This window comes from Lithobates pipiens, unplaced genomic scaffold (genome assembly GCF_037356315.1).
Source record: "Lithobates pipiens isolate NorthernLeopardFrog02 unplaced genomic scaffold, aLitPip1_a1.2 Scaffold_8, whole genome shotgun sequence".
In the NCBI taxonomy this organism is placed as follows: domain Eukaryota; kingdom Metazoa; phylum Chordata; class Amphibia; order Anura; family Ranidae; genus Lithobates; species Lithobates pipiens.
Window position 1 is genome coordinate 450,404,253 of NW_027507903.1, and position 24,259 is coordinate 450,428,511.

Consider the following 24,259-nt stretch of genomic DNA (forward strand, 5'->3'; position numbering starts at 1 on the left):
CTCCACTCGATAAAACACCCTTGGGATGAATTAGAGCGGAGACTGCGAGCCAGGCCTTCTCATCCACATCAGTGCCTGACCTCACAAATGCGCTTCTGAAAGAATAGTCAAACAGTCCCATAGACACACGCCTGAATACTCCACCTTTGTCCTGTACTGTAGAATTAAGATATGTGGCTACCCCTAGCAACCAGCCAAATCATCTTTGACATATATCACGTCCCCAAAATAAAATATGGTTGTGAAGGAATATAGCACCTTGCAACTTATTAAAATCCTGGATCCTGTGTTGATATATGGGGGTGACACCTAACCTGGACAGAACACTAGGAGGGCTCAACTGTATGGCCTTCAAATTGACTTTTTCTCTCCTAGAAAAGGGAACGAGGACAACAAATGAGAAATAATAATGTACAAAGTGCAAAACACACTTATTTTTATAATCTAGTATAATAAAAAAAGAGCAGGTGGTTGTAACCTTAGCATTAGCAAATGAAAGAAAAACATTACAGCAGACATACACTGTACATATATCCTGGATGAAATAATGATATTCTGGCAGCTCTAAATTACAATATATACAATTTTCTGTTACAATAAAGTAATGACTGCAATAAAAGAACTCCAGGAAGAACAATTCAGAGTTAAGTTTTCTGTTCAAAATGACCATCCCTACGACCTACACCACCAAAGTCCCTCTGAGCCCATATTCACATCTTCACATTACAATCGGCAGAAAAAAAAAAACATACTTTTCAACTTGTTTTTACAAAAAACTTTTTTATTTTTTTTTTATTTAAATGGAGTGGTGAAAGGTGGAAACTACTTTTATTGCTCATACATACAAATTCAATGAGTGTGTCAACAAAAACTTACAAGAGTCCAAGGTTTTTAATGATAACATTGATTCATAGCAGAAAAACAAAACACCACGTGTTGGCTTTTTTTCCCAGGTATAGATCAAGTTTATAATTAAAAACCTTGGAAGTTTATTTGCCGCTCTGATTGTATTGTATGTATGTGGATTTAAAAAAATTTTTTCACTGTTCTTGGGGGGGGGCTGTGTTCTCATATTACCCATAGTAATAAAGTGCAAAAACAGTGTTGAGCTATTGGAATTGCAAAATTCATAAACGTAAAAAAATAAATGTAAAAAATTGAAATATATGTGCAAATTCATAAATCCCAAAAAAAAAAAAAAAAAAAAAAAAAAAACACACAATGATATAAAAAGGCACCAAATGCGAATCCAAAAAGAGATTGAATAAAGTCCCTTTAATAGATATTGTTAGGTGTTAATGTGACTTCAGTTACATTTTTTGTATATTGAGACTTGTTTTATACATTATTTTTTTCCTATTTTTAATTTAGTAATCCAATAAGGGTCCGGTCCCTCTGGTAAGGAGATTTAAACTAGCCAGAATATCGCTGTTTTGTTAATGGTGATTTTCCGATGTATGCAAATGTCCTCTTTTATATGAGGCCTTATACCAAGGCTTGGTTTACTTGCTCTATATGTATTCAGAATGAGGCTTGGCCAATTCAATAGCTTTATTACATTGGGATCCAAAATGGGGCTTGGCTTGCGCTACCTATATATAGATCGATGGCCCCTATGCCCCAGAAGACCTCATATATGACAAAACGTGTAGAGAGGAGCCATTTCCAGACATCATTGTGTAACCTGAAGTTAGTTTACTGGTTTTCTGGCTGGACTCTATTCTTTTCAACGTGCAATTGCTTATGGATACATGTAAGTGCAATATTCTATTAAATAAAAGGTACTTGATAATTGAAAACTATATGGGGCATCTGCCTGGAGGAGATGATCCAGGTTAAAATCAGGTGCCTGCTGATTCTGTGGAGGAGTGGAAAGACACAATAGATGCTAATACCATCTAATATGCCATTGTGCAATTTTGCCAGTATTGGTGATGGCTGTCACAACTTTCAAGAACCTTTAGGCGTTTAGTGTTATGTTTACACTTTGTGGAATAAATTTTATTTAATCTATTGTGGAGACTTAATTTATTCACCCATTCTTGTTTTCGTATTTGGTGCATTTTTATTTATTTGGGATATAAACTTATGAATTAGAGGTTTTGCAAAATTTTTTTACATTTATGAATTTTGCGATTAGTTATTTATTGCGGTCTGTGTCCCCGTTAGAGAGACTTCACTTCGTCCTATTGAACTGATCACCAATGTAAGTGGTAATGAAAACAAGGCTAAATCCAAAATTATGAGTTGCAATCAGAACAGGAATAGGAGGGAAAATCTTGTTCCCATGACAACTGCCAAGAGATATCCCTAACATTAGAAAGATATCCTCTCACCATCTGGTGAGTCAACAGGACGAGAAGTGAAGGGAAATCTCCCCAATGAGACATAAGGAAACCTTCCCTACTCTAGCCAAAATGAAAATGCTTTGACTTTAAATATACTTTAATTCTGATTGGCACCCAGAACACTATTACAGTAGCATGGAATGTACCCACAGTGCAGTTGTGTACATGCTTTCGTGTTGGTGCACTGTGTTAATTTAGCACACCCTAATGCACTATGTAGGCATTTTGTTTACAAAGCCAAGATCAGGGGTTACCAAATTCATGATACTGGGCCTTCTGTGTCAACAACCAATTCTATCCCTCCTTGAATGCTCTACTCTCTGTACTAATCAAATGGCATCTGGAACATGATTGGTTGCTACAGTCATGAAAGATAGTTTTCTTTCAGACATTCGGCATTGGAGGCCCATCTCGTTCAATCATTTCATTAGAAACCACTAAAAACTATACAAAATGGAGTAAATTCTGTCTTGATAGGCTGTATTCTGATTTCTAAATAAATTGATGTCTACGGATGGTGGGCACTTTCAATGGAAATCAATACAAGAGAAACATGCTGCCATTGTCAACCTCTCCTGCTCAAAATGGTAGCTACCTGACTGCCATTCCGACCCTCAGATAAGGACTTCCATCTTCACTGATGCTAATCCGCATACCTTTTACAGGTCATTGAGATAAAGTAAGAAAGAATAACAGCCAGGCAGTCGGCATTTTTATAAGGTCAGCAATTGCCAGCATGTATTTCTCACATGACAAGTGTAATTTAAATATGCCAAAAAACTTCACATACCATGTGGGGTTTATGTCCTCACATTACAAAACCAAAGTACAAAAACAAATATGTCTACAAAACAGCAACATAAAGCAATTTCCTTGGCATTATACTGCAGTGCAAACAGCAGAGCTGGCAGATCGCAGGAGCCAGATATCTACAGAAATAAGCTAATGCAAACAGTTCAGCTTTCAAGAATGTGGATTCCATGCACCCCTTGGGCATCATTTATCAATGCTTTAACAGGTAAGAATTGACTCAGAGCTTCTGTGTTGCCATTTGCAACTAGATTCTTCCTTTCAATACACTGAGAGAAGAGATGGGAGAATCTGATTAGTTGCAAAGGAAAACTTAGCCTTCTGCTTAGATGTTGATAAGAGACCCAGCGCGTGTAATATTGTTTCATAATAGCATTTTGCAGCTTCTGGTAGAAATGAAGGCAGCTGTTGGCCAATGGCACTAGTGTGGCGGTTATTGCAGAGCTGGAAGCTGAGGACAGCCCTGATCTAGGCTGTAGGCCTTGGTCTTTATGATGAGGAGGATGATGATGATGAAGATAGGAACTTGCTGGCTACTTTGTAGTGATCAATTGACCCTGAGCTGTGTCTCTGTAGGAGTCCTAATGCTTGGGCTTGTAACTCAGAGGTCAGTTTTGAAGAAGGAAAATGAAGTAGCACCAGACAGCTCTCCAGTACATCGGGAAATGGCAAGACCTGTGAGGGAAAAGATGGCAACTATAACACATAATCAATAATGAACCTGAAAATAAAACCAATTTGTAATGAGGCTTATAGTTCATGCAAAAACTAAAATAACGTGGTTGTACAAGTGTTCACACCCTCTTAAAACTGAGGATGTAGCTGTGTTCAAAATTAAACAATCACATTCAAACTCATGTTAAATAGGAGTCAGTACACACCTGCCATCATTTGACCCCACATAAAAGTTCAGTTATTCTAGTAGTTCTTTCCTGACATTTTCTAAGCCGCATCCTACAGCAAAATTCTTCTGAATAACTCTCTTAAATCTGTTCAAACCAGAGTCTAGCAGACATCCCGGGTATGATAAAGTTTATAATATAATAAATAATAAAAATTATTCAATAATGTAATCAAATCCTAAAACACTGAAAAAGGGACACTTTCTAGTTGCTATGGACAATCTCCAAATTCCAGGCAGAAAAAACAGTATTTATAATATAAAAGTGCATGCAGGGCACTGCACAGACCACTAGGGACAAAGGGGGTGTGTATTTTTTTATACAGTGCTGTGTGCGTTGTGTACTTTTACTTTTTTGAATTGGGCGCCGATCTCCGCTCCTGTGCGCCGTAATGTTGCAGGGAACGGAGCTCGGCCGCATTCGGCACTGTGTGAATCGAGCTGAGGACAACTCGATCACACAGCACGGAGGACATCGCTGGATCCAGGGGACAAGGTAAATAACTTCTCCGTGTCCTCCCTGTATCCAGCGATGCGATCCCGAGTCTGGCTCGGGGTTACCACTTATGATAGTAAAATCCCAACCCGAGCCAGACTCAGGATCACCGCCAGGGAGGTTAAAGGAGCTGCAGGAATATCTGGCAAGTACTGGCTGTGTGGTACATGTGACAACAATCTCCCGTATTCTTCATATGTCTGGGCTATCAGGGAGGGTGGCAAGACGGAAGCCTTTTCTTACAAAGAAAAACATCCAAGTCTGACTAAATTTTGCAAAAACACATCTGAAGTCTCCCAAAAGCACGTGGGGAAAATGGGTTATAGTCTGATGAAGCCAAGGTTGAACTTTTAGGCCATAATGCCAAAGATATTTTTGCTGCAAAAACAACACTGCACATCACCAAAAGAAAACCATACCCACAGTGAAGCATGGTGGTGGCAGCATCATGCTTTGGGGCTGTTTTTCTTCAGCTGGAACTGATACCAGTCAATATTGGCACAAAACATTCAGGCTTCTGCTAGAAAGCTGAACATGAAGAGGGACTTCATCTTTCAGCATACATCTAAATCAAGAAAGAAATTACTTCACCAGAAAATTCACATTTTGGAATGCCCACCCAGAGCCCAGACCTGAAACCCATTGAAAATCTGTGGGGTGATCTGAAGAGGGCTGTGCACCGGAGACGCCCCCACAATCTGACAGATTTGGAGTGTTTTTACAAAGAAGAGTACGCAAATATTGCCAAGTCAAGTTGTGCCATGCTGATAGACTCCTACCCAAAAAGACTGAGTGCTGTAATAAAATCAAAAGGTGCTTTAACAAAGTATTAGTTTAAGTGTTTGCACACCTATGCAACCATATGATTTTAGTCTTATTTTTATTTCCCTCCACCTAAAAGTTTTCAGTTTGTTGTTCAGCTGAGTTGTACAGTTTATAGGTCACATGGAAAAAGGTGGAAAAAGTGCTGAAATGATTTATCTTTGTCTCATTTGTGTACATCACAGGAGGTACCAGGGGTGTTTAGACTTTTTATATCCACTATGCGTGGAGAGATATATGTATACATCTCCACACACATACATATATACATACACAAGTACATAGGTATCGCACAAAAGTGAGTACACCCCCACATTTTTGTAAATATTTTATTATATCTTTTCATGTGACAACACTGAAGAAAAGACACTTTGCTACAATGTAAAGTAGTAAGCGTACATATGTAAATTTGCTGTCCCCTCAAAATATCTCAACACACAGCCATTAATGTCTAAACCGCTGGCAACAAAAGTACACCCCCAAGTCCAAATTGAGCCCAATTAGCCATTTTCTCTCCCGGTGACTCGTTAGTGTTACAAGGTCTCAGGTGTGAATGGGGAGCAGGTGTGTTAAATTTGGTGTTATCACTCTCTCATACTGGTCAATGGAAGTTTAACATGGTACCTCATGGCAAAGAACTGAGGATCTGAAAAAAAAAAAAAAAAAAAAGAATTGTTGTTCTACATAAAGCTGGCCTAGGCCAGGGGTAGGCAACCACGGCACTCCAGCTGTTTTCGAACTACAAATCCCATCATGCCTCTGCCACTAGGAGTCATACCTGTGATTGTCAGGGTCTTGCAATGTCTCATGGGACTTGTAGTTTCACCACAGCTGGTGGGTCGAGGTTGTCTACCCCTGGCCAAGGCTCTAAGAAGATTGCCAAGGCCCTGGAACTGAGCGGCAGCACAGTGGCCAAGACCATACAGTGGTTTAACAGGACAGGTGCCACTCAGAACAGGCCTCTCCATGGTTAACCAAAAAAGTTGAGTGCATGTGCTCAGCGTCATATCCAGAGGTTTTCTTTGAGAAATAGACGCATGAGTACTGGCAGCATTGCTGCAGAGGATGAAGGTGTGAGGGGGTCAGCCTGTTAGTTCTCAGACAATACGTTGCACACTGCATCAAATTGGTCTGCATGTGCCCTGTGCCGGCAGCACTCATGCAGCCCCAGACCACGACACTCCCACTACCATGCTTAACTGCAGGCAAGGCATTCACTTCTGCATGTGAGCACGGAGGGATGGGGGCGCTTTAAATTTTTTTAATCACTTTTATTCCTATTACAAGGAATTTAAACATCCCTTGTAATATAAATAAGAATGGCCTTTCCTCTTTATGGAGAGATCTCTCCTTTACCTCTAAAATCCCTTTTTCTTTTTTAATGCAAAATATATAAAAAAAAACAAAAAACGTTTACTTCCACCCTGGACTGGAAGTGACCTAATGAGTCGCTCCGGTCCTCGAAGGCCATAGAGGTGATCAACGATGATCTGGTACTTTATCACCTCTGTGACCAGCTAGCCGCACCAGTATCTAGCCCTTGGTGCACTAGTCCTCCCAACGGGTGATGGTGCACGCTTCCTCCCACCGACGCCATTGATATGGCTCTGTTCCTCCCACTAACACCGATGTTTACTGACATTGAGGCCGGGGATGTTTCTCCCACTGGCCACATCAAAGCCCCCCCCCCCCCCCAACCCCTGAAGGACACGTGAAAAGATATAATAAAAATATTTACATAAATGTGAGGGGTGTGCTCACTTTTGTGAGATACTCTATATAGGTACAATGAACACCAAGAAGTCATATAGCAGTTGAGGTTCAGAAATACATACAGGAAATCAGAATACAACCCCAATTCCAAAAAAGTTAGGACGCTGTTTAAAATCTACATAAAAACATAATGCAATGCTTTTCAAATCTCATACACCCATATTTTGTTGGCAACAGAAAACATATCAAATGTTTAAACTGAGAAAATGAAAAAAAAAAAAAAAGGGGGCGGGGTTACAGGTACCCGTTTTTCCGCGGTGAACTCAGCTGGAGGTTTGGGCCCCCTCCTCCTTTCACTGCAGCTGGTAGGGAACCGGCTGTAAAGCCGCAAGGCTACACTGCTGGTTTCCCGTAGTGGAAATAGCTAGGGTGAAAACACCGCTGGATTTCTGGACAGGTAAGTATCCCAATATTAAAACAATTCTGTAGTTGCTCTGACTCTTAATTTTTTCTGCAGGAGCCTGGTGCTCCTCTTTATGCTAAATGACAAGAAGTCGGTAACATGACTGGGTATAAAAAGAGAGAGTCAAATTGTATCAGTAGTAAAGATGGGCAGAGGTTTATCAATCTGTGAAAAGCTGCATCAAAAAATTGTCAAACAGTTTCAGAATATTGTTCCTCAGCATAAAATCGCAAAGACTTTAAACATATCATCATCTACAGTACATATCAATAAATGATTCTAAGAATCCTCATCTATAAACCTCTGTGTGTGCAAGGGACAAGGCCAAACTGAAACATTGAATGCCCGTGATCTACAGGCTCTCAGACGGCACTGAATTAAAAAACAAAAACACATGATTCTGTGATGGACATCGCTGCATGCTCTCTGGAATATTTCCAAAAATCACCTCCTGTGAACACAGTTCGCTGTGCCATCAAAAAATGCAAATTAAAACTCTATCTTGCACAAAAGAAGCCATATCTGAACTGGCGTCTTTCCTGGGCCAAAGCTCATTTAAAATGGTCTGTTGCAAAGTGGAAATGTGTTCTGTGGTCAGACCCATTGAAATTAGACATCCTTTTTGGCAACCATGGGCACCACATTCTTCGGACTAAAGAGGAGAGGGACCTTCCAGCTTCTTATCAGCGGTCAGATCAAAAGCCTTCCTCTCTGATAGTATGGGGGTGCATTAGTGCATATTGGATGGGCAGCTTGCACATCTGATAGGTACCATCAATGCTGAAAGATTTATCCAGGTTTTAAAGCAGCATATGCTCCTCCCAAGATGACGTCTTTTTCAGAGAAAGCCTTGTACTGCATATTGCATCTATGACAACAGCATGGCTTCATAGTAGAAGTGTCCGGGTGCTTAACTGGCCTGCCTGCAGTCTAAACCTTTCACCAACTGAAAATATTTGACATGTCTTGAAATGAAAAAAAAAAAAAAAAGACAAATACGACTCAGGACTGTTGAGCAGTTAAGCCCCATACACACTATTAGATTTTCTGCAGATTTTTGTCTTCAGAGTTACCAAAACCATAAAATAGGAGGTCAAACCTTAATAGTTTAAATTTGTATGCAATCAGGAAGGCCCTTGCACTACATGGTTTTGGTAACTCTGAAGACAAAAATCTGCAGAAAATCGAATAGTGTGTATTAGGCCTTAGGCTGGTTTCACACGGATGTCCCTTTTATTTGTCCAGTTTAGTCACTATTTTTTTTTTGTAAAAACAGATACGGATGTAAATTTTTACACCCATTTTTATATTCGCTGACATCTGTTTTTTACCCCCCCCCCCCCAAAAAAAAGTGACTTAGCAACCAGCTATATATATAGTGTTTAAAGTTCAGTTAAGTCACTTTTTTTGGGGGTAAAAAACAGATGTCAGCGAATATAAGAAAAATATAAGAAAAACTGTCCCAAAATAGTAAAAAAATATATTTTTTTTAATTGAACTGTATATTTCTTGCTACTACCATGACCTACCACCAAAAAACAACCCAAAATAAATTCTTCTGCTCCTAACAATCTCAGCAATATCTCATATATGTATGTTAGTTGTTGTATGTACCCATAGTACAGCCCAGAAGCAATACTGCACATTTTTATTTTATTTTTTAACCCTACCTAAAACACACTGACACTAATTAAAATAAATAAATCTTGTCCAAAAAATACACACCCTGGCCTTTGACCTTGACCCAAACACTAACCCTCACACTGACCTAAATCAAACCTTGATCTAGGTATTTTATTTATTATAATTTTTTTCTTCACACTTTTTTTCTCCTCTCCCTGCAATTAGAAATGATACAATGTATCTAGCTTGTCCATTCACAGAGAGAGAAGACACGGGGACGGGCTTGACAGTGACCGATCACTGTGATAGCCAACCAGAGGCGATCACAGTGGTCAGGTGACCTGGAATTGGCCGGTCCCCTGTTCCCTACCTTTAGAACGGGCTCTCAGTGAAACTCCCTGTCTCTGTGCTGGGAGCAGTCCCTTGGAAAAAAGCTTGAAGGGGTTAAACATTTTATATGTTTTCTATTGTGAATAAAATATGGGTTTATGAGATTTACAAATCAATGCTGTCTGTTTTTATGTCGATTTTACACAGCGTCCCAACTTTTTGGGAATTGGGGTTGTAAACTAGTTACGCTAAGATTGTTTTTTAAGTAGGGGGCATGAGGTCCATTACCTTAGGACAATAGCAACAAACAACTTACGGTGTGGGGTAGGTTACTGGGATGGCATCCAGGGGGCATGCCTTTAAAAGCTTTGGCAGTCTCCAATCATCTGAAGGTGAGTCTACAAATACTCAGCCTATATCCTGTACTGTACGATTAAGATACTAAACTAATGTAGCCACTTCATCTAAGGACTGGAAAGCAGTAATATACAGTATTACATTTTTGTTCATTGGTTTAGACTTTAGATACACTGTATTTTTGTAACAGAGTCCCATTAAACTGTTCATTCATTCGTTTGAACTTTAAACATGCATATCCTTTTTTTTTTTTTGTGCTACCATTAACATTCGTGTTGCAACACAGATCTCACCTTTAAATACTCTGGATATTCCGCTAACTTATGGTTTGCAGAGGAAAGTTTCTTCATCAGTTCAGCCAGGGAGACAGGACTTGGGGCAGAGCTAAAGGAACAGACAGTGATCAGTGAAAGCAATGACTATGAATCACTCGACTCAGAACAATCAACCCTTAAGGTTACAAAAAGGATTAAAAGGAGATACTGTATATATACAGTCATGGCTAAAAATATTGTCACCCCCGCATTTCTGTCAGATAATGTACCACTTCGCCCAGAAAAGTACTGCAATTATAAATGTTTAGGCTCTGTTCACATCTTTGTGTTCCGAATCGCATACAGAATCGTTGTGATTCGCCGGGTGCCAATCACAGTAAAATTGCGCAAACAATTGTGGGATGCCTGTCACCCAAAATAAGCTCTTGTACACAGGCATGCCGCGATTTGCCACCATTTCAAATCGTGGGCAGAATTGCAGTGATTTCAGAATGCCAAGATGTGAACAGAGCCTTAGGCATTCGCATGTTTATTTCTTTTGTTTTGTATCGGTATAACATAAAAAAAGTGGAGAAACAAAAAGCCAAATCTGACACATTCCACGCAAAAAAATGGACAGGATAAAAATGGCCACCTTCACAAAATTCGAAGACATATTTATAGGGATGCACCGAAATTTCGGCCGCCGAAACATATCGGCCGAAAATGGTGTTTTCGGCAAAATGCCGAAAGGAAAATCTTGCCGATAATGGGTCCGAAAATGGGGGCGGGGCCTGTGCGGGGCTCCACCCCCTGGTGCTGCCCATTGCACGGGTGTTTTCCTGGCTTGTCCCCAGTCCTCTGTCCTCCGTCCTCCCTCCTCCTTTCCTCCCGCCCCCGACAGTGCGGTGATCTCCGTGTGTCACGGAGCTGTGCATTGAATTGCCCGGGCGGCTGCAGTAACAATGTCCCGCCTCCTGTGACAGACGGTACACTGATCCAATGGCGGGACATTGAATCAGCGTGACGTGATTACAGGAGGCGGGACATTGTTACTGCAGCCGCCCGGGAAATTCAATGCACAGCTCCGTGACACACGGAGATCACCGCACAGATCTGGGCATGGGTAAGGCTGCATTTAGACACTGCATAAGGGGGAAAGAGTGTGCCCAGGGCAAGCATCGCAGAGTTTTGTCCGCAGCTAAATCAAGTTTTTTGTGCCCACAGTGCTGCTGCATCCAAAAGTAATTTGTTTGCCTCTGAGACTATCTACCTCTGGCCACTAGTGTGAATGGAGCCATGCTATATAAACCAGGTCACAGGACAAAGGCTGTACTCACTTGACCATATAAAAAATAATAATAATCTTGATTTTGACCCAGCTAGTTTTTTATCGCCATGTGATAGAATGGGGAAGGGTTAAGTTATTGCTAGTAGAGGTAACGATATGAGCATTCCCAATAGAAGTCTGTTGGAACGGAACCAGGTAGCTTGCTTGGGGCCAGTTCACACCAGATGCAGTTCCGTGTGCTTTTTTTTTTTGCACAAAATGCATGCACAGTGTTTTCCATGTATTCCAATGGCTCTAGTTCACACCATGCAGTCAGTTTCCACACCGGAAACTGACTGCAGGGTGTGAACTAAAGCCATTGGAATACATGGAAAACACCGTGCATGTATTTTTATCAGGCAGGCTGCATCTGAGGGGGAACTGGTGAGGCTGCTTTGATCTCCTGTACCATGCCTGCAGTCTCTGACTATCTCCTGTACCATATCCCCAGTCTCTGACCAGCTCCTGTACCATGTCTGCAGTCTCTGACCATCTCCTGTACCATGCCTGCAGTCTCTGACCATCTCCTGTACCATGCCTGCAGTCTCTGACCATCTCCTGTACCATGTCTGCAGTCTCTGACCATCTCCTGTACCATGTCTGCAGTCTCTGACCATCTCCTGTACCATGTCTGCAGTCTCTGACCATCTCCTGTACCATGTCTGCAGTCTCTGACCATCTCCTGTACCATGTCTGCAGTCTCTGACCATCTCCTGTACCATGTCTGCAGTCTCTGACCATCTCCTGTACCATGTCTGCAGTCTCTGACCATCTCCTGTACCATGTCTGCAGTCTCTGACCATCTCCTGTACCATGTCTGCAGTCTCTGACCATCTCCTGTACCATGTCTGCAGTCTCTGACCATCTCCTGTACCATGTCTGCAGTCTCTGACCATCTCCTGTACCATGTCTGCAGTCTCTGACCATCTCCTGTACCATGCCTGCAGTCTCTGATCATCTCCTGTACCATGCCTGCAGTCTCTGACCAGCTCCTGTACCATGCCTGCAGTCTCTGACCAGCTCCTGTACCATGCCTGCAGTCTCTGACCATCTCCTGTACCATGTCTGCAGTCTCTGACCATCTCCTGTACCATGTCTGCAGTCTCTGACCATCTCCTGTACCATGTCTGCAGTCTCTGACCATCTCCTGTACCATGTCTGCAGTCTCTGACCATCTCCTGTACCATGTCTGCAGTCTCTGACCATCTCCTGTACCATGTCTGCAGTCTCTGACCATCTCCTGTACCATGTCTGCAGTCTCTGACCATCTCCTGTACCATGCCTGCAGTCTCTGATCATCTCCTGTACCATGCCTGCAGTCTCTGACCATCTCCTGTATCATATCTGCAGTCTCTGACCAGCTCCTGTACCATGCCTGCAGTCTCTGACCAGCTCCTGTACCATGCCTGCAGTCTCTGACCATCTCCTGTAATATGTCCCCAGTCTCTGACCATCTGCTGTATGAAAATATTTTTTAAAAACAGTCATTTTCGGTATCGGTGCTGTTTCGGTATCGGTTTCGGCCTAGTGTATTTTTCATTTTCGGTATTGGTTTCGGCACCAAAAAACCCATTCGGTGCACCCCTACATATTTATATATTTATTGGCGTATAAAACTCACTTTTTCAACATATCAGGTGCAAATAGCTGTGCGTGTTATACGCCAATACTTCAATCTTAGCTGCCTCGTAGGCGACAGGGAGGGGGACGGGACGAGCACTGCCATATTACATACAGTGAGAACCTCCTGTTTACTTGGTGGCCTCTGTAATAGGACGTCTTGTCTCCTGGGCTGCCATTGGACCACTGTTCTATCATAGGAGATTTTCACTGTATGTAATCTGTCGGCGCGTGTCCAGCCCCCCTCCCTGTCCCCTCTAGGCTTCAGACGGACATCGATCAGGTTGCACCGATCGCAACGGCGAGGCTGCGGCATTGAAGGCAGCGGCGAGGCTGCGGCATTGAAAGCAACGGTTATAAATTAATTTGCATTTTAATGAGTGAAATAAGCATTTGATCCCCTATCAACAAGATCTCTGGCTCCCAGGTATCTTCTATACAGGTAAGGAGCTGAGATTAGGAGCACTCTCTTAAAGGAAATGCTTCTAATCTCAGCTTGTTACCTGTATAAAGGGCACCTGTCCACAGAATCAATCAATCAGATTCCAATCTCTCCACCATAGCCAAGACCAAAGAGCTGTCCAAGGTTGTCAGGGACAAGATTGTAGACCTACACAAGACAAAAATGCAAATGGAAGAAACACAAAATAACTGTCAATCTCTCTCGGTCTTGGGTTCCATGCAAGATCGCACCTCGTGGAGTTTCAAGAATCATGAGGAATCAGCCCAGAACTACAGGGGAGAATCTTGTCAATGATCTCAAGGCAGCTGGGACCATATTCACCAAACAATTCGTAACACTACGCCATTAATGACTAAAAACCTGCAGAGTCCACAAGGTCCCCCTGCTGAAGAAACATGTACAGGCCCAACTGAAGTTTGCTAATGAACATCTGAATGATTCAGAGGAGAACTGGGAGAAAGTGTTGTGGTCAGATGAGACCAAAATCGAGCTCTTCGGCATCAACTATACTCGTCGTGTTTGCCTATGGCCCCAAGAACACCATCCCCACTGTCAAACATGGAGGTGGAAACATTATGCTTTGGGGGTATTTTTCTGCTAAGGGGACAGGACAACTTCACTGCATCAAAGAGACGATGGATGGGGCCATGAACCAACAAATCTTGGGTGAGAACCTCCTTCCCTCAGCCAGGGCATTGAAAATGGGTCGCGGATGGGTATTCCAGCATGAGAATGACCCAAAACACATGACCAAGGCAACAAAGGAGTGGCTCAAGAAGAAGCACATTAAGTGCCTGGAGTGGCCTAGCCAGTCTACAGACCTTAATCCCCCAAAAAATATGTGGGGGGAGATGAAGGTTTAAGTTACCAAACAACGTAAAACAAAACAAGATAAAGTTGGCGCACAAATGAATGGTCTCTTTAAGAGCGTTTGACTATCTCGTGGGATGTTTGTTTATTTAAATAAATGTCCTGTAGATGGTCTCAATGTGCGGCTGTTAACCCATTATGGACTTGGCAAAAAATGGATGCAGCAGAAAAAATGATCAAAAACAGCGCATCAAAGGGACTAGTAGATTGATGTAAAAAAGACTTTAAAATGTCATTTATTAAATGTAAAAAATAAACACAGACATCTGATCCCTGCAGGATCTCAAACACATAAAAAACACCAATCATAAAACGGACAGATGTTTGATAATGAAAAGCTCCTCAGATCTCTCAATTATAACTTTGGAAAGGTCAAAACCAACGACCAATGTGCACAGCTTTCGAATGCCTAATGAATGCAATCAATCATCTGAAAGAACCCAAAAAGTCAGTGTAAACGAATGGAACAACGTTTCTAGGGACACTCACTTCATAGGTGTTCAATGGGCTGCAGAGCTGATGAGTCCAGTCTAATGACCGAGGGGGAGGTGTTTATTTCAGCTCCATCTGAAGCGTTCGGCTTGGAGGCAGAGGTGTAATGCTGCACGCTAGGTGGTAAGGATCAAGCTTAGTCACCAGATGATATCAGCTGTACACATAGGCAGCTTGGAGAACGCTGCACTGCCTGCAGTGCGGCTTGTCCGAGCGGCTGTGGATCACATGAGAGGCTTGTCACGTGGAAGGCTGTGAAGGGGAAGGTTGCTATGCCGACTCTCCTGCTTACATGTTTCGCGCTCCTGCGCTTTGACAAAGCGCAGGAGCGCGAAACATGTAAGCAGGAGAGTCGGCATAGCAACCTTCCCCTTCACAGCCTTCCACGTGACAAGCCTCTCATGTGATCCACAGCCGCTCGGACAAGCCGCACTGCAGGCAGTGCAGCGTTCTCCAAGCTGCCTATGTGTACAGCTGATATCATCTGGTGACTAAGCTTGATCCTTACCACCTAGCGTGCAGCATTACACCTCTGCCTCCAAGCCGAACGCTTCAGATGGAGCTGAAATAAACACCTCCCCCTCGGTCATTAGACTGGACTCATCAGCTCTGCAGCCCATTGAACACCTATGAAGTGAGTGTCCCTAGAAACGTTGTTCCATTCGTTTACACTGACTTTTTGGGTTCTTTCAGATGATTGATTGCATTCATTAGGCATTCGAAAGCTGTGCACATTGGTCGTTGGTTTTGACCTTTCCAAAGTTATAATTGAGAGATCTGAGGAGCTTTTCATTATCAAACATCTGTCCGTTTTATGATTGGTGTTTTTTATGTGTTTGAGATCCTGCAGGGATCAGATGTCTGTGTTTATTTTTTACATTTAATAAATGACATTTTAAAGTCTTTTTTACATCAATCTACTAGTCCCTTTGATGCGCTGTTTTTGATCGTTTTTTTTAAGTTACCAAACGTCAGCCCCGAAACCCTATTGACTTGGAGACAAAGTCTGCAAAGACAAATCCCTCTTGAAATGTGTGAAAACCTGGGGCCAACTACAAGAAACATTTGGCCTTTGTGATTGCTACAAGGGTTTTGTCACCAAGTACTAGGTAATGTTTGGCAAAGGGGTTGAATACTTATTTCACTCATTAAAATGCAAATCGATTTATAACTTTTTTGAAATGTGCTTTTCTTGATTATTTTGTTGTTATTCTGTGTCTCACTATTAAAATAAACCTACCCTTAAAATTATTAGACTGATCATTTTTTTTGTCAGTGGGTAAATGTACAAAATCAGCCGGGGATCAAATACTTTTTTCCCCTCACTGTACATATACATTGTACATTCACATCAGTCCCTGCCCTTAGGGGGCTTACAATTGAAGGACCCCAACTCACATTTATACATACACATACTAGGGCCAATTTAGACAGGCACCAATTAACCTACTAGCATGTCTTTGGAGTGTGGGAGGAAACCCATGCAGGCACAGGGAGAACATACAAACTCCAGGCAGGTAGTGTCATGGTTGGGATTCGAACCAGCAACCCTTTTGCTACTAGGCAGAAGTGCTAACCTCTACACCACTGTGCTGCCGTATGTATACACACACGCACGCACATTTAAAGTTCATCTCTAACCAAAGACATGGTTAAAACTAATTTCAGTTTTTTGTTGTTGACGGTGTCCCATTGGGTAGATTTCTTGAAACCTCCTGCCCAGTGCCACAACAGAAATAAGAAAATCTTTTCCAAGTGCGGCTACATCCCATCTTAGCAGTTGTCATCAGAACACTTGACCGATTTCTCCTCACTTGTATCAGTGGCAACAGTAAAGTTTCTGTCTGGGAGACGATGGTCACCAGGGCAAACAGGGTGGTGTGAATCTCCCTAGTATGGATACAAACAGCAGTAAATACTTGACGGGTTCTAACCCTGCCCAGCTTATCCAAAACAAAAGGCCAGAGATGCACTTTGAGGATAGTGGGTGTGGAGACATGCAAATCATTTGTTTGTCCTTCTCTACCCAGCTTGGCATCTACTGTATAATTGCTAGTTTACACCACAGACATGACATTATAAAAGGAACAAGTTACCAATTTTACATTCTTATGACCATGGCTTCTATGCAGAAGGGTTTGGAAAATAAAAAGACAGTACCACCAGTATGTTTATAAACTGGATAAAAATGAACAGAATTGAAAGTAAGAAAATACTTCAATATTACCAGGAGCTCTGTGTGCTTTGCTGGTCAGAGATAGAAAAGAAAATTCTGCTTGCGTATAGATCATAATCAAGGTAGAATTATTTTTTGGGTTTGTGACCGACATAAATTTACTAAAACTGAAGCGTGCAAAATCTAGTGCAGCTCTGCATAGAAACCAATCAGTTTCCAGGTTTCATGGCCGAAGCTTAATTGAACAAGTTGAAGTTAGAAACTGATTGGCTACCATGCAAAGCTGCATCAGATTCTGAGTGCTCCAGTTTTAGTAAATCCACCCCATAATTTGATCATTTATACAGTGCAAAAGATTTTCTTCAAAGCTTAAACACTAAAGTTAAAATCACCGTACATCAATTTCTACTTCCAAAAGGAGAATATAATCGTTATACAGACACACAATCACACACAGTTGGCTAAGTTCTGAGTGAAAGGCATCAATAAGAAATGTCACATGAACATGGGGGAAAAACAGAGTTGCTAGTGGCACTGTGTATATACCTTATATTTTATGTGCAGAATTTGCCATATTTGCATAGCCCCAGACAAATGCATAATGAGAAATTGCTTTTATCCTTTTAAAGACTTCACTACGTATGCGTAAAGGAGGGAGAGCCTGTTCATTAAATATCACATGACCAGAGCAGCGGGAACTTTAACTTCTCTTAAAATCGTTATAGAGCTTTACAGCATAGCACTTTAGGCTGCATTCACATCTGAGTGTTTTCAGCTCGTAAAACGCAAGAAAAAATGCCTGAAAAACACCCAACAAGCAAAATCCCATTCATTTAAATAGCCCTTGTTCACATCGTTTGTATCCTGAAGCAAAATGCCCAGAGCTCAAAAAAGTACATGAGCTTCTTTTTGGGCAGATTACAGGTGTTTTTCTGCTTTTTACATTGGTGACCTTTTGACCTGTGCAAAATTGCGTCAAAAAACGCGTTAAGGTCCATTTTACCAATGCAAGACTATAGTAGTAGTCAGTTGCAATGAACTAGACTTTTCTGTATTTTGAAGACATTTCATAGCTCATCCACACCCTCGTCAGGTCTAATGAGTGTCAGGAAAATACCTCAGCATTTGCATCTACACAGATCACACCGACATATTGGTCAATCACCATGGAACGGCAGATGTTATTGTCTAAGGACAGAATGGGAGATATGAAAATTGGGGAACCACCCTGTTCTAATTACATAACCTTACCCTTGGTGTAGGAAGGCTTCAAAATTGTTAATACTTCAATTTACATGGCATTATATGTGAAACACAGACCATATTGAAGGCCCCCACATTTGTTTAAGAACTGTTCCAGTGTGATGCAGATGGGCCTCTTTCATGCCTCTTGTGAACCTGCTGTCCATAATGGACACCTCACTATCCATGAAGGAATGTCCTTTTCGCTTAAGATGTAGGGAAACTGCTGACTCCTGATCTGTAGAATTTGAACTCTTAAGTTAAGCCACTAGTTTGCTGTGAAGTTCCTTCATATTAAAAAAAAAATAATAATTCACAATTTCAGCCTTATAAATAGAAATATTAGGCCCCTTTCACACTGACAAACCAATCAAGACCGCCTGTCATTTTTTCCAGGTGGACCATCCATTGCTCTCTATGGAGCAGCGGGTATCAGACACCCGCCGGCATCCGATCCATTAAAAACAGACCGATCTGTTCCCCACCTGTCCAGTGGATCGAATCAGATGACCGTCTGATGGAAACAGACAGGTGGTCTGTTTCCATCTGACCGCCCCATAGAGCACAGTGGGCTGTCTGTGTCCACTCTGCATAGCGAGCACGGACATGTCATCTGCCTTCTCAGCTGAGCAGACGGATCTGATTGACTGAGTCCACTCCTTCTGAAGGGGGCCTAAAATTTATGAAGCCTTCTTGACACCAAAATGATTTAACTACAACGGGGTGGTTCCGAAATCGTCATACGTCCCATACTGTTCTTTGACAATAGCATCTGACTTTCCATAGTAATTAGATCAAGATGTTTATGTTACCAGTGTGGATAAAAAGCAGGAGTATTTTCCTGAAACAGATTAAGCCTTGCACACCACATTCCTGTGAAAATCACATGCGATACTGTGCGGTGTGATTTCAATCTATTAATTTTGAATAGCTCAAATCGCACCACATCCACATGGAAAAAAAGGTGCGGACAGCTTTATTTTTGTTCACAGTGAAATCTGGTTCAGGCAAACACTGCATTCTGCAATCTGTTTTTGGGGTGTTGTTAACTTTTAATTGACAACTGCAACAGATCGCATGAACACAGTGCGATTGCTATGCAGTGCAGGAAACGGACAGGAATTGAGTTTCCCCACACCACATCAGTGTGAACCAGGGCTAAAACTGAAGAGGCTTGGAGAAGCTAAGAAGAGTCTTTAAATTTAAATAACAAGTCCAGTTTGATGTGAATATTTCCTACTACAAGGGTCTCCAAAACTATGGCCCTCCAGTTGTTCACAAACTACAATTCCCATCATGCCAAGTCATGTCTGCGAATGTCAGGATTTTACAATGCCTCATGGGATGTGTAGTTTCGAACAGCTGGAGTTTGAAGATCCCTGTACTAGTAGATATACCATGACCTCGGTAGATGAGAACCTTCATAGACGGTACAAGACTGTGCTTTTTATTTTTCTCAATAATAAAAAAGGCTTCTACTCACATTTGGCTCCTGCTGTCAGGGCATTCCTCTGGAGATGGGACTGAGCTTGTGTCAGGGTCCTGTTCTAACTCAAGAGAGTTATTTTGGATCTGCTGGCTCCTCTGATGCTGCTGTATCATCTCTCGCAGGGCCTTTTGAACATCTGCAATTTCTCGCTGTGCATTCTGGAAGCCAGCATGCAGTTCTGAAAATAGCACCCCAAAATCAGACATTTTGTCAGGAATGTCCTCTACTGATCCTGAGATGTCCTCCTCTATTCCAGTACAGGTCTCCATCTTGGTCTCCTGCGATTTGCAGCCTGGGTTCCAACTCCACCATAGCTCATACAGCTTCATATAAGCCAAGTACGCCTGTAGACTGTCAAAAGCAGCAGAACTGTGTTTATTGTCTGGATTGAGGTTACTCCTTAGCTCCTCACATCCTGCATATAAAAAAAAAAAAGCATATGCCTGGTGTTAGAACTGCCATTGAGAAAGTCTAAAAGAGAACACCACACAAAATGGTAAAATAAGTACCGTTAAAGCCCTACAAGGCAAACCTGGGTCATAAAGGAGCTGGATGGAGTCTTACGAAATCTAGTGAACTTTCTTGGACTCCTGTATATGTCCACCGCTACCGGCTCTGTTGCAAACTGCCATTGTTATTTTTTTTTCCAGTGATATAAGGAGGACTTGAAGTACAATACCAGAATGTATCATGTAGTGATCAGCTTAGTTGTACTGTGTAAATTCACCTAAAATGTTTCAAAGCCTCCAGTTCACAGTAGGACACCATTTAGTAAGTGCCACATTTTAACATAGCCATGTAATCCTGAGAAAACCTTGGCCCTGCCTAAACTTATTATGCTGTTGGTGTCCATAGTTTTAAGCCCATCCTTCTGGAGACTATTCTAGCACAGACAGCAAATACTATTCCTCTTCCTTAGGAGCCAGTTCAACTTGAATTGCACTGTGCAGCCCATTCATGTCAGAGGGTTTAAATTGCACAAAAAGTCATGCATTCCCAATGCCTTTTGAACACAATGCAGAAAAAAAATGCATGTAAGCCAAGTTTCCTGTCCCTCGTTCTGGTGTGAACCAGCCCTTAAGCTAAAATTTAGGGATTTACATGTTTTTTTTAAATCCGCACCAGTCACAGTACTTACAGTGCCTTGCAAAAGTATTCACCCTTTTGGCTTTTTACCTATTTTGTTACATTACAGCCTTTAGTTCAATTTTTTTAAATCTGAATTATATATGACGGATAAGAATACAATAGTCTAAGTTGGTGAAGTAAAACTAGAAAAATATACACATAAAATTTTTTTCAGAAAAAAAAAAAAAAGATAATTGGCATGTGCGTATGTATTCCCCCCCCTTTGTTATGAAGCCCATAAAAAGCTCTGGTGCAACCAATAACAAAACAATAATAATCTTCCAGGCTTGGGTGCTTAGTCCATGAATAGGAGATGCGACCAACCCTTTAAATTAAACAGTGCCTCTCTTTTTTGCAACTAATTAATTACCTTCAGAAGTCCCATAATTGATTCGGGCAGCCCGACTAGCTCACCAATATTTTAATGATGTCTGAAATTTTAGATTTTCCCTCACCAGGACAGGAAGCAAGGGTGAATTATTACTGGGGCAGCAGCACCTGCAAGAGAAACCTTGTGGTGCTGGCCTTTAAAGTACAGCTATACTTTTAATAGAGAGACCACAATAACCCACCCTCTAGCCCTCCTAAACTAATCTGCACTAAACCTCTACCTAAGCTGCTTACTTATCTCAGTTGGATTGGAGTAGCCTGCTCTAATCTTCCTTACCACTGGCTACATCTGCCCTGGGAAGCAGTGGAGAAAATTTTGGCCTGGAAAGGATGGAGACAAGGAGTGTGACATGGTTGTCCTACAAAGGTAAGCAGCTAGAATCAAATTTTGATATATAGCTGTTCTATACGATAAAATAATTTTAATTGCAAAAAGAGGGTGACCAAAGCAGTTATTACAGCAATCTTCTCTGTTTCTACATGGACCGTACTGTAAAAGAAAAGCAAAAGGTGGGAGGCACCTGTAGTATGTAAATAAAAACCCTGAGATCTCCAAAACGTTTCACTGTCATATTAGGTGCCCATGTTTTCAGTTTTGGATGGAATTTTAGGGTTCTTTTAGGAATCACTGAACACATCCCCATGTCAAGAACAAGATTTCACACTTCAATGTGGATATCCTTTTTTCTGGTCCTTACCATCTGGAAGCAAAAGTCGAGCAAGATCTTGCATTAAAGTAAAATGTCCAGATTGCTGACATCTGTTGAGGCTGCGAAGTAAGGCAGGTGCAGCCTCATCCCAGTTCTTCATTAGATAACTGAGAGCGGACAGTGCCACCTCCTGGGAGATGTGGAGTAGCAGCTAAATGGAAGAAAAAAAAACAGATAAGCAACAAAAATGGCAACATTTTTTCTTTTACATGTTTAAATAATTTACTAAATTTTAGGTGCATTAATCCACTTGCAACAAACTCATCACTGCATATTTCAGAGAAGGCCTATGATTTAATGTGAAACCTGGACATATAATTTGTCAAGCATTTTGATGTTAAGAGATTAAGAGATTTAAGAGATTTTTTAAACAGTTTGCTCAACCTCCTGTTAGAGAAGAAAAGCTAATTTGCAATCCAGAATCAGTCCTGTCTGTGCCCATGTCTGTCCATCCACTCAACTACCTCACAGTAATTGACTGCATATTCTAACAGAGGGCGAAAAAAAAGCAAATTCAATGGCATCATGGGAGAAGAGCTTCTTCCTGCTCAGCTATGAGATGTAGTATTGTAGTGACCACATAAACATCAGGCCGACATTCAGCCTGTGTGTGCCACAACTGGTCCGACAGAAGCTGGCAAAGTGTCCGGCTGTCAAACGGGCATGACCAAAAAAGGTCTGCCGATCGGGCATCCAATCAGCGCATACAGCTAATGGCTGAGAGCGATGACCGGTGTGTTCTGGCAGGGAAGTGGTACGCAATAGCTCAGTGGGGAAATTGATGTACTAACATCGAACTGTTAGTACTGGATATCCTCCCAAGCTTTTTTCATTTTTTTCCCGTTCAGTCCGCTGGGTTAAAAACTGGAAAAAAAGCTGATAGCGTGTACCAGGCTTTAGACGTGTTAAGATACACTCAACAAGATTCCTTTTCCACAAGTGACTTTACATCAGGTAATTATACGGCTGTGATATTATGTCTCTGTTGCCACCTAAATATAATAAAGAAAAGAGAGGTTTAATACTTGTGCTACAACCATGTTGCTGGTCTTTTTGCTTCAGTGTCATTGCATCCTGCTGTAGTGTCCAGTGGGTAGATCTGCAGTGCACATTGAGGGATGCAAACATCCAACACTCTCAGAAGTGGTAACAGTCCCTAAAGCCCAGTTTTGTAGATCCTGGGGGGTTCCATGGATGTTGTGGATCTCTGCATTTCCTACAGAGTTGCCAAAAAGTCTGTTCTGGATTTCCTTCTGACCAATTTCCCCCTTACCTAGCCACTGTGTTTTGGTGGCCAGGCTTCTTCACGCAGAATTTTTTTCAATAAAAGCAGTGAATGTTCCTGAATGTGTCATGGTATCAGGCTGTTGCAGCCCAATGTACAGCAGAGCTCAGGAAGGGGAATGGAAAAACACCAGCAGCCAATCTTGTGCTGTCGTTCAAGTAGTACGCTGGCATGAGGAGAGAGCAGAGTGACTAGAGCTGTGCTCGACAGTCTGCTGCTTCTCCTTTCATTGTTCAGTCACATGGTGTGGGAGGGGAAGGGATTTTTAAGTGAAAGTGAAAATGCAGCAGAAAGAAATTAGCATTATTTTGTTTACTTGTAAAATCCTTTTCCTGGAATACATGACAGAACACAGAGGACTTTATTTTCATGACTATTTGGGTTAGCTACCACCTTAAGGTGAATGAACGAACACCACCAATTAAAAAAAATAAAATAAAAAAAATCCCCACCCAGGCATAACCCCTCCCATCTAAGGTAAGCTTTGGTTTTGTAGCAAGCAGTAAGCTGACTATTCCATCTAGAAACAGTGGATCGAGAAGCAGCCTGACTCTTGAGAGCACCCGCAAGAAAAACACTTTAGGGAATCAGACTGCCAAAATTAATCTATAGACTACATATAAACTAGAGCAGCGAGAACAACAAGAGTGAAGCACCTTTTCTGTAGGATGATTAGGATTGGGAAAAAAGGGCAACAAATTGATTTATTTCGAATACTAACCCACCGTAGGTAACAAGGAGGACCAAAGCCTCGATACCACCTTATCCTGGTGAAGAACCAAAAAAGGTTATTTGCAGATAAGCACAATCAACCCTTGCGACCTTGCAAGCTAAGGTACTGGCTACCAGAAATACAACCTCGTGGATAAGTTGCAAAAAAGGAATCTTTCAAAGAGGTTCTAAAAGGAGGCCAACATCTGTCCCTCATGCTGCGTACACACGATCAA

At 41.7% G+C, this 24,259-nt stretch overlaps 1 protein-coding gene across 2 annotated transcripts in view; it reads right to left on the reverse strand.

The window, feature by feature from the left end:
• Window positions 1–404: 404 nt before the first annotated feature.
• Window positions 405–24,259, reverse strand: part of GEMIN5 (gem nuclear organelle associated protein 5) — a 168,247-nt gene continuing 144,392 nt past the window's right edge. For both annotated transcript variants that reach the window (XM_077468384.1, XM_077468382.1), the window contains exons 26-29: window positions 22,016–22,178; window positions 19,794–20,214; window positions 10,157–10,247; window positions 405–3,833 (exon numbers count right to left, since the gene is read on the reverse strand). In XM_077468384.1, coding sequence (XP_077324510.1) covers window positions 3,648–3,833; window positions 10,157–10,247; window positions 19,794–20,214; window positions 22,016–22,178 — 861 coding nt within the window. In that variant the 3' untranslated portion in view covers window positions 405–3,647. The remainder of the gene's footprint in view (window positions 3,834–10,156; window positions 10,248–19,793; window positions 20,215–22,015; window positions 22,179–24,259) is intronic.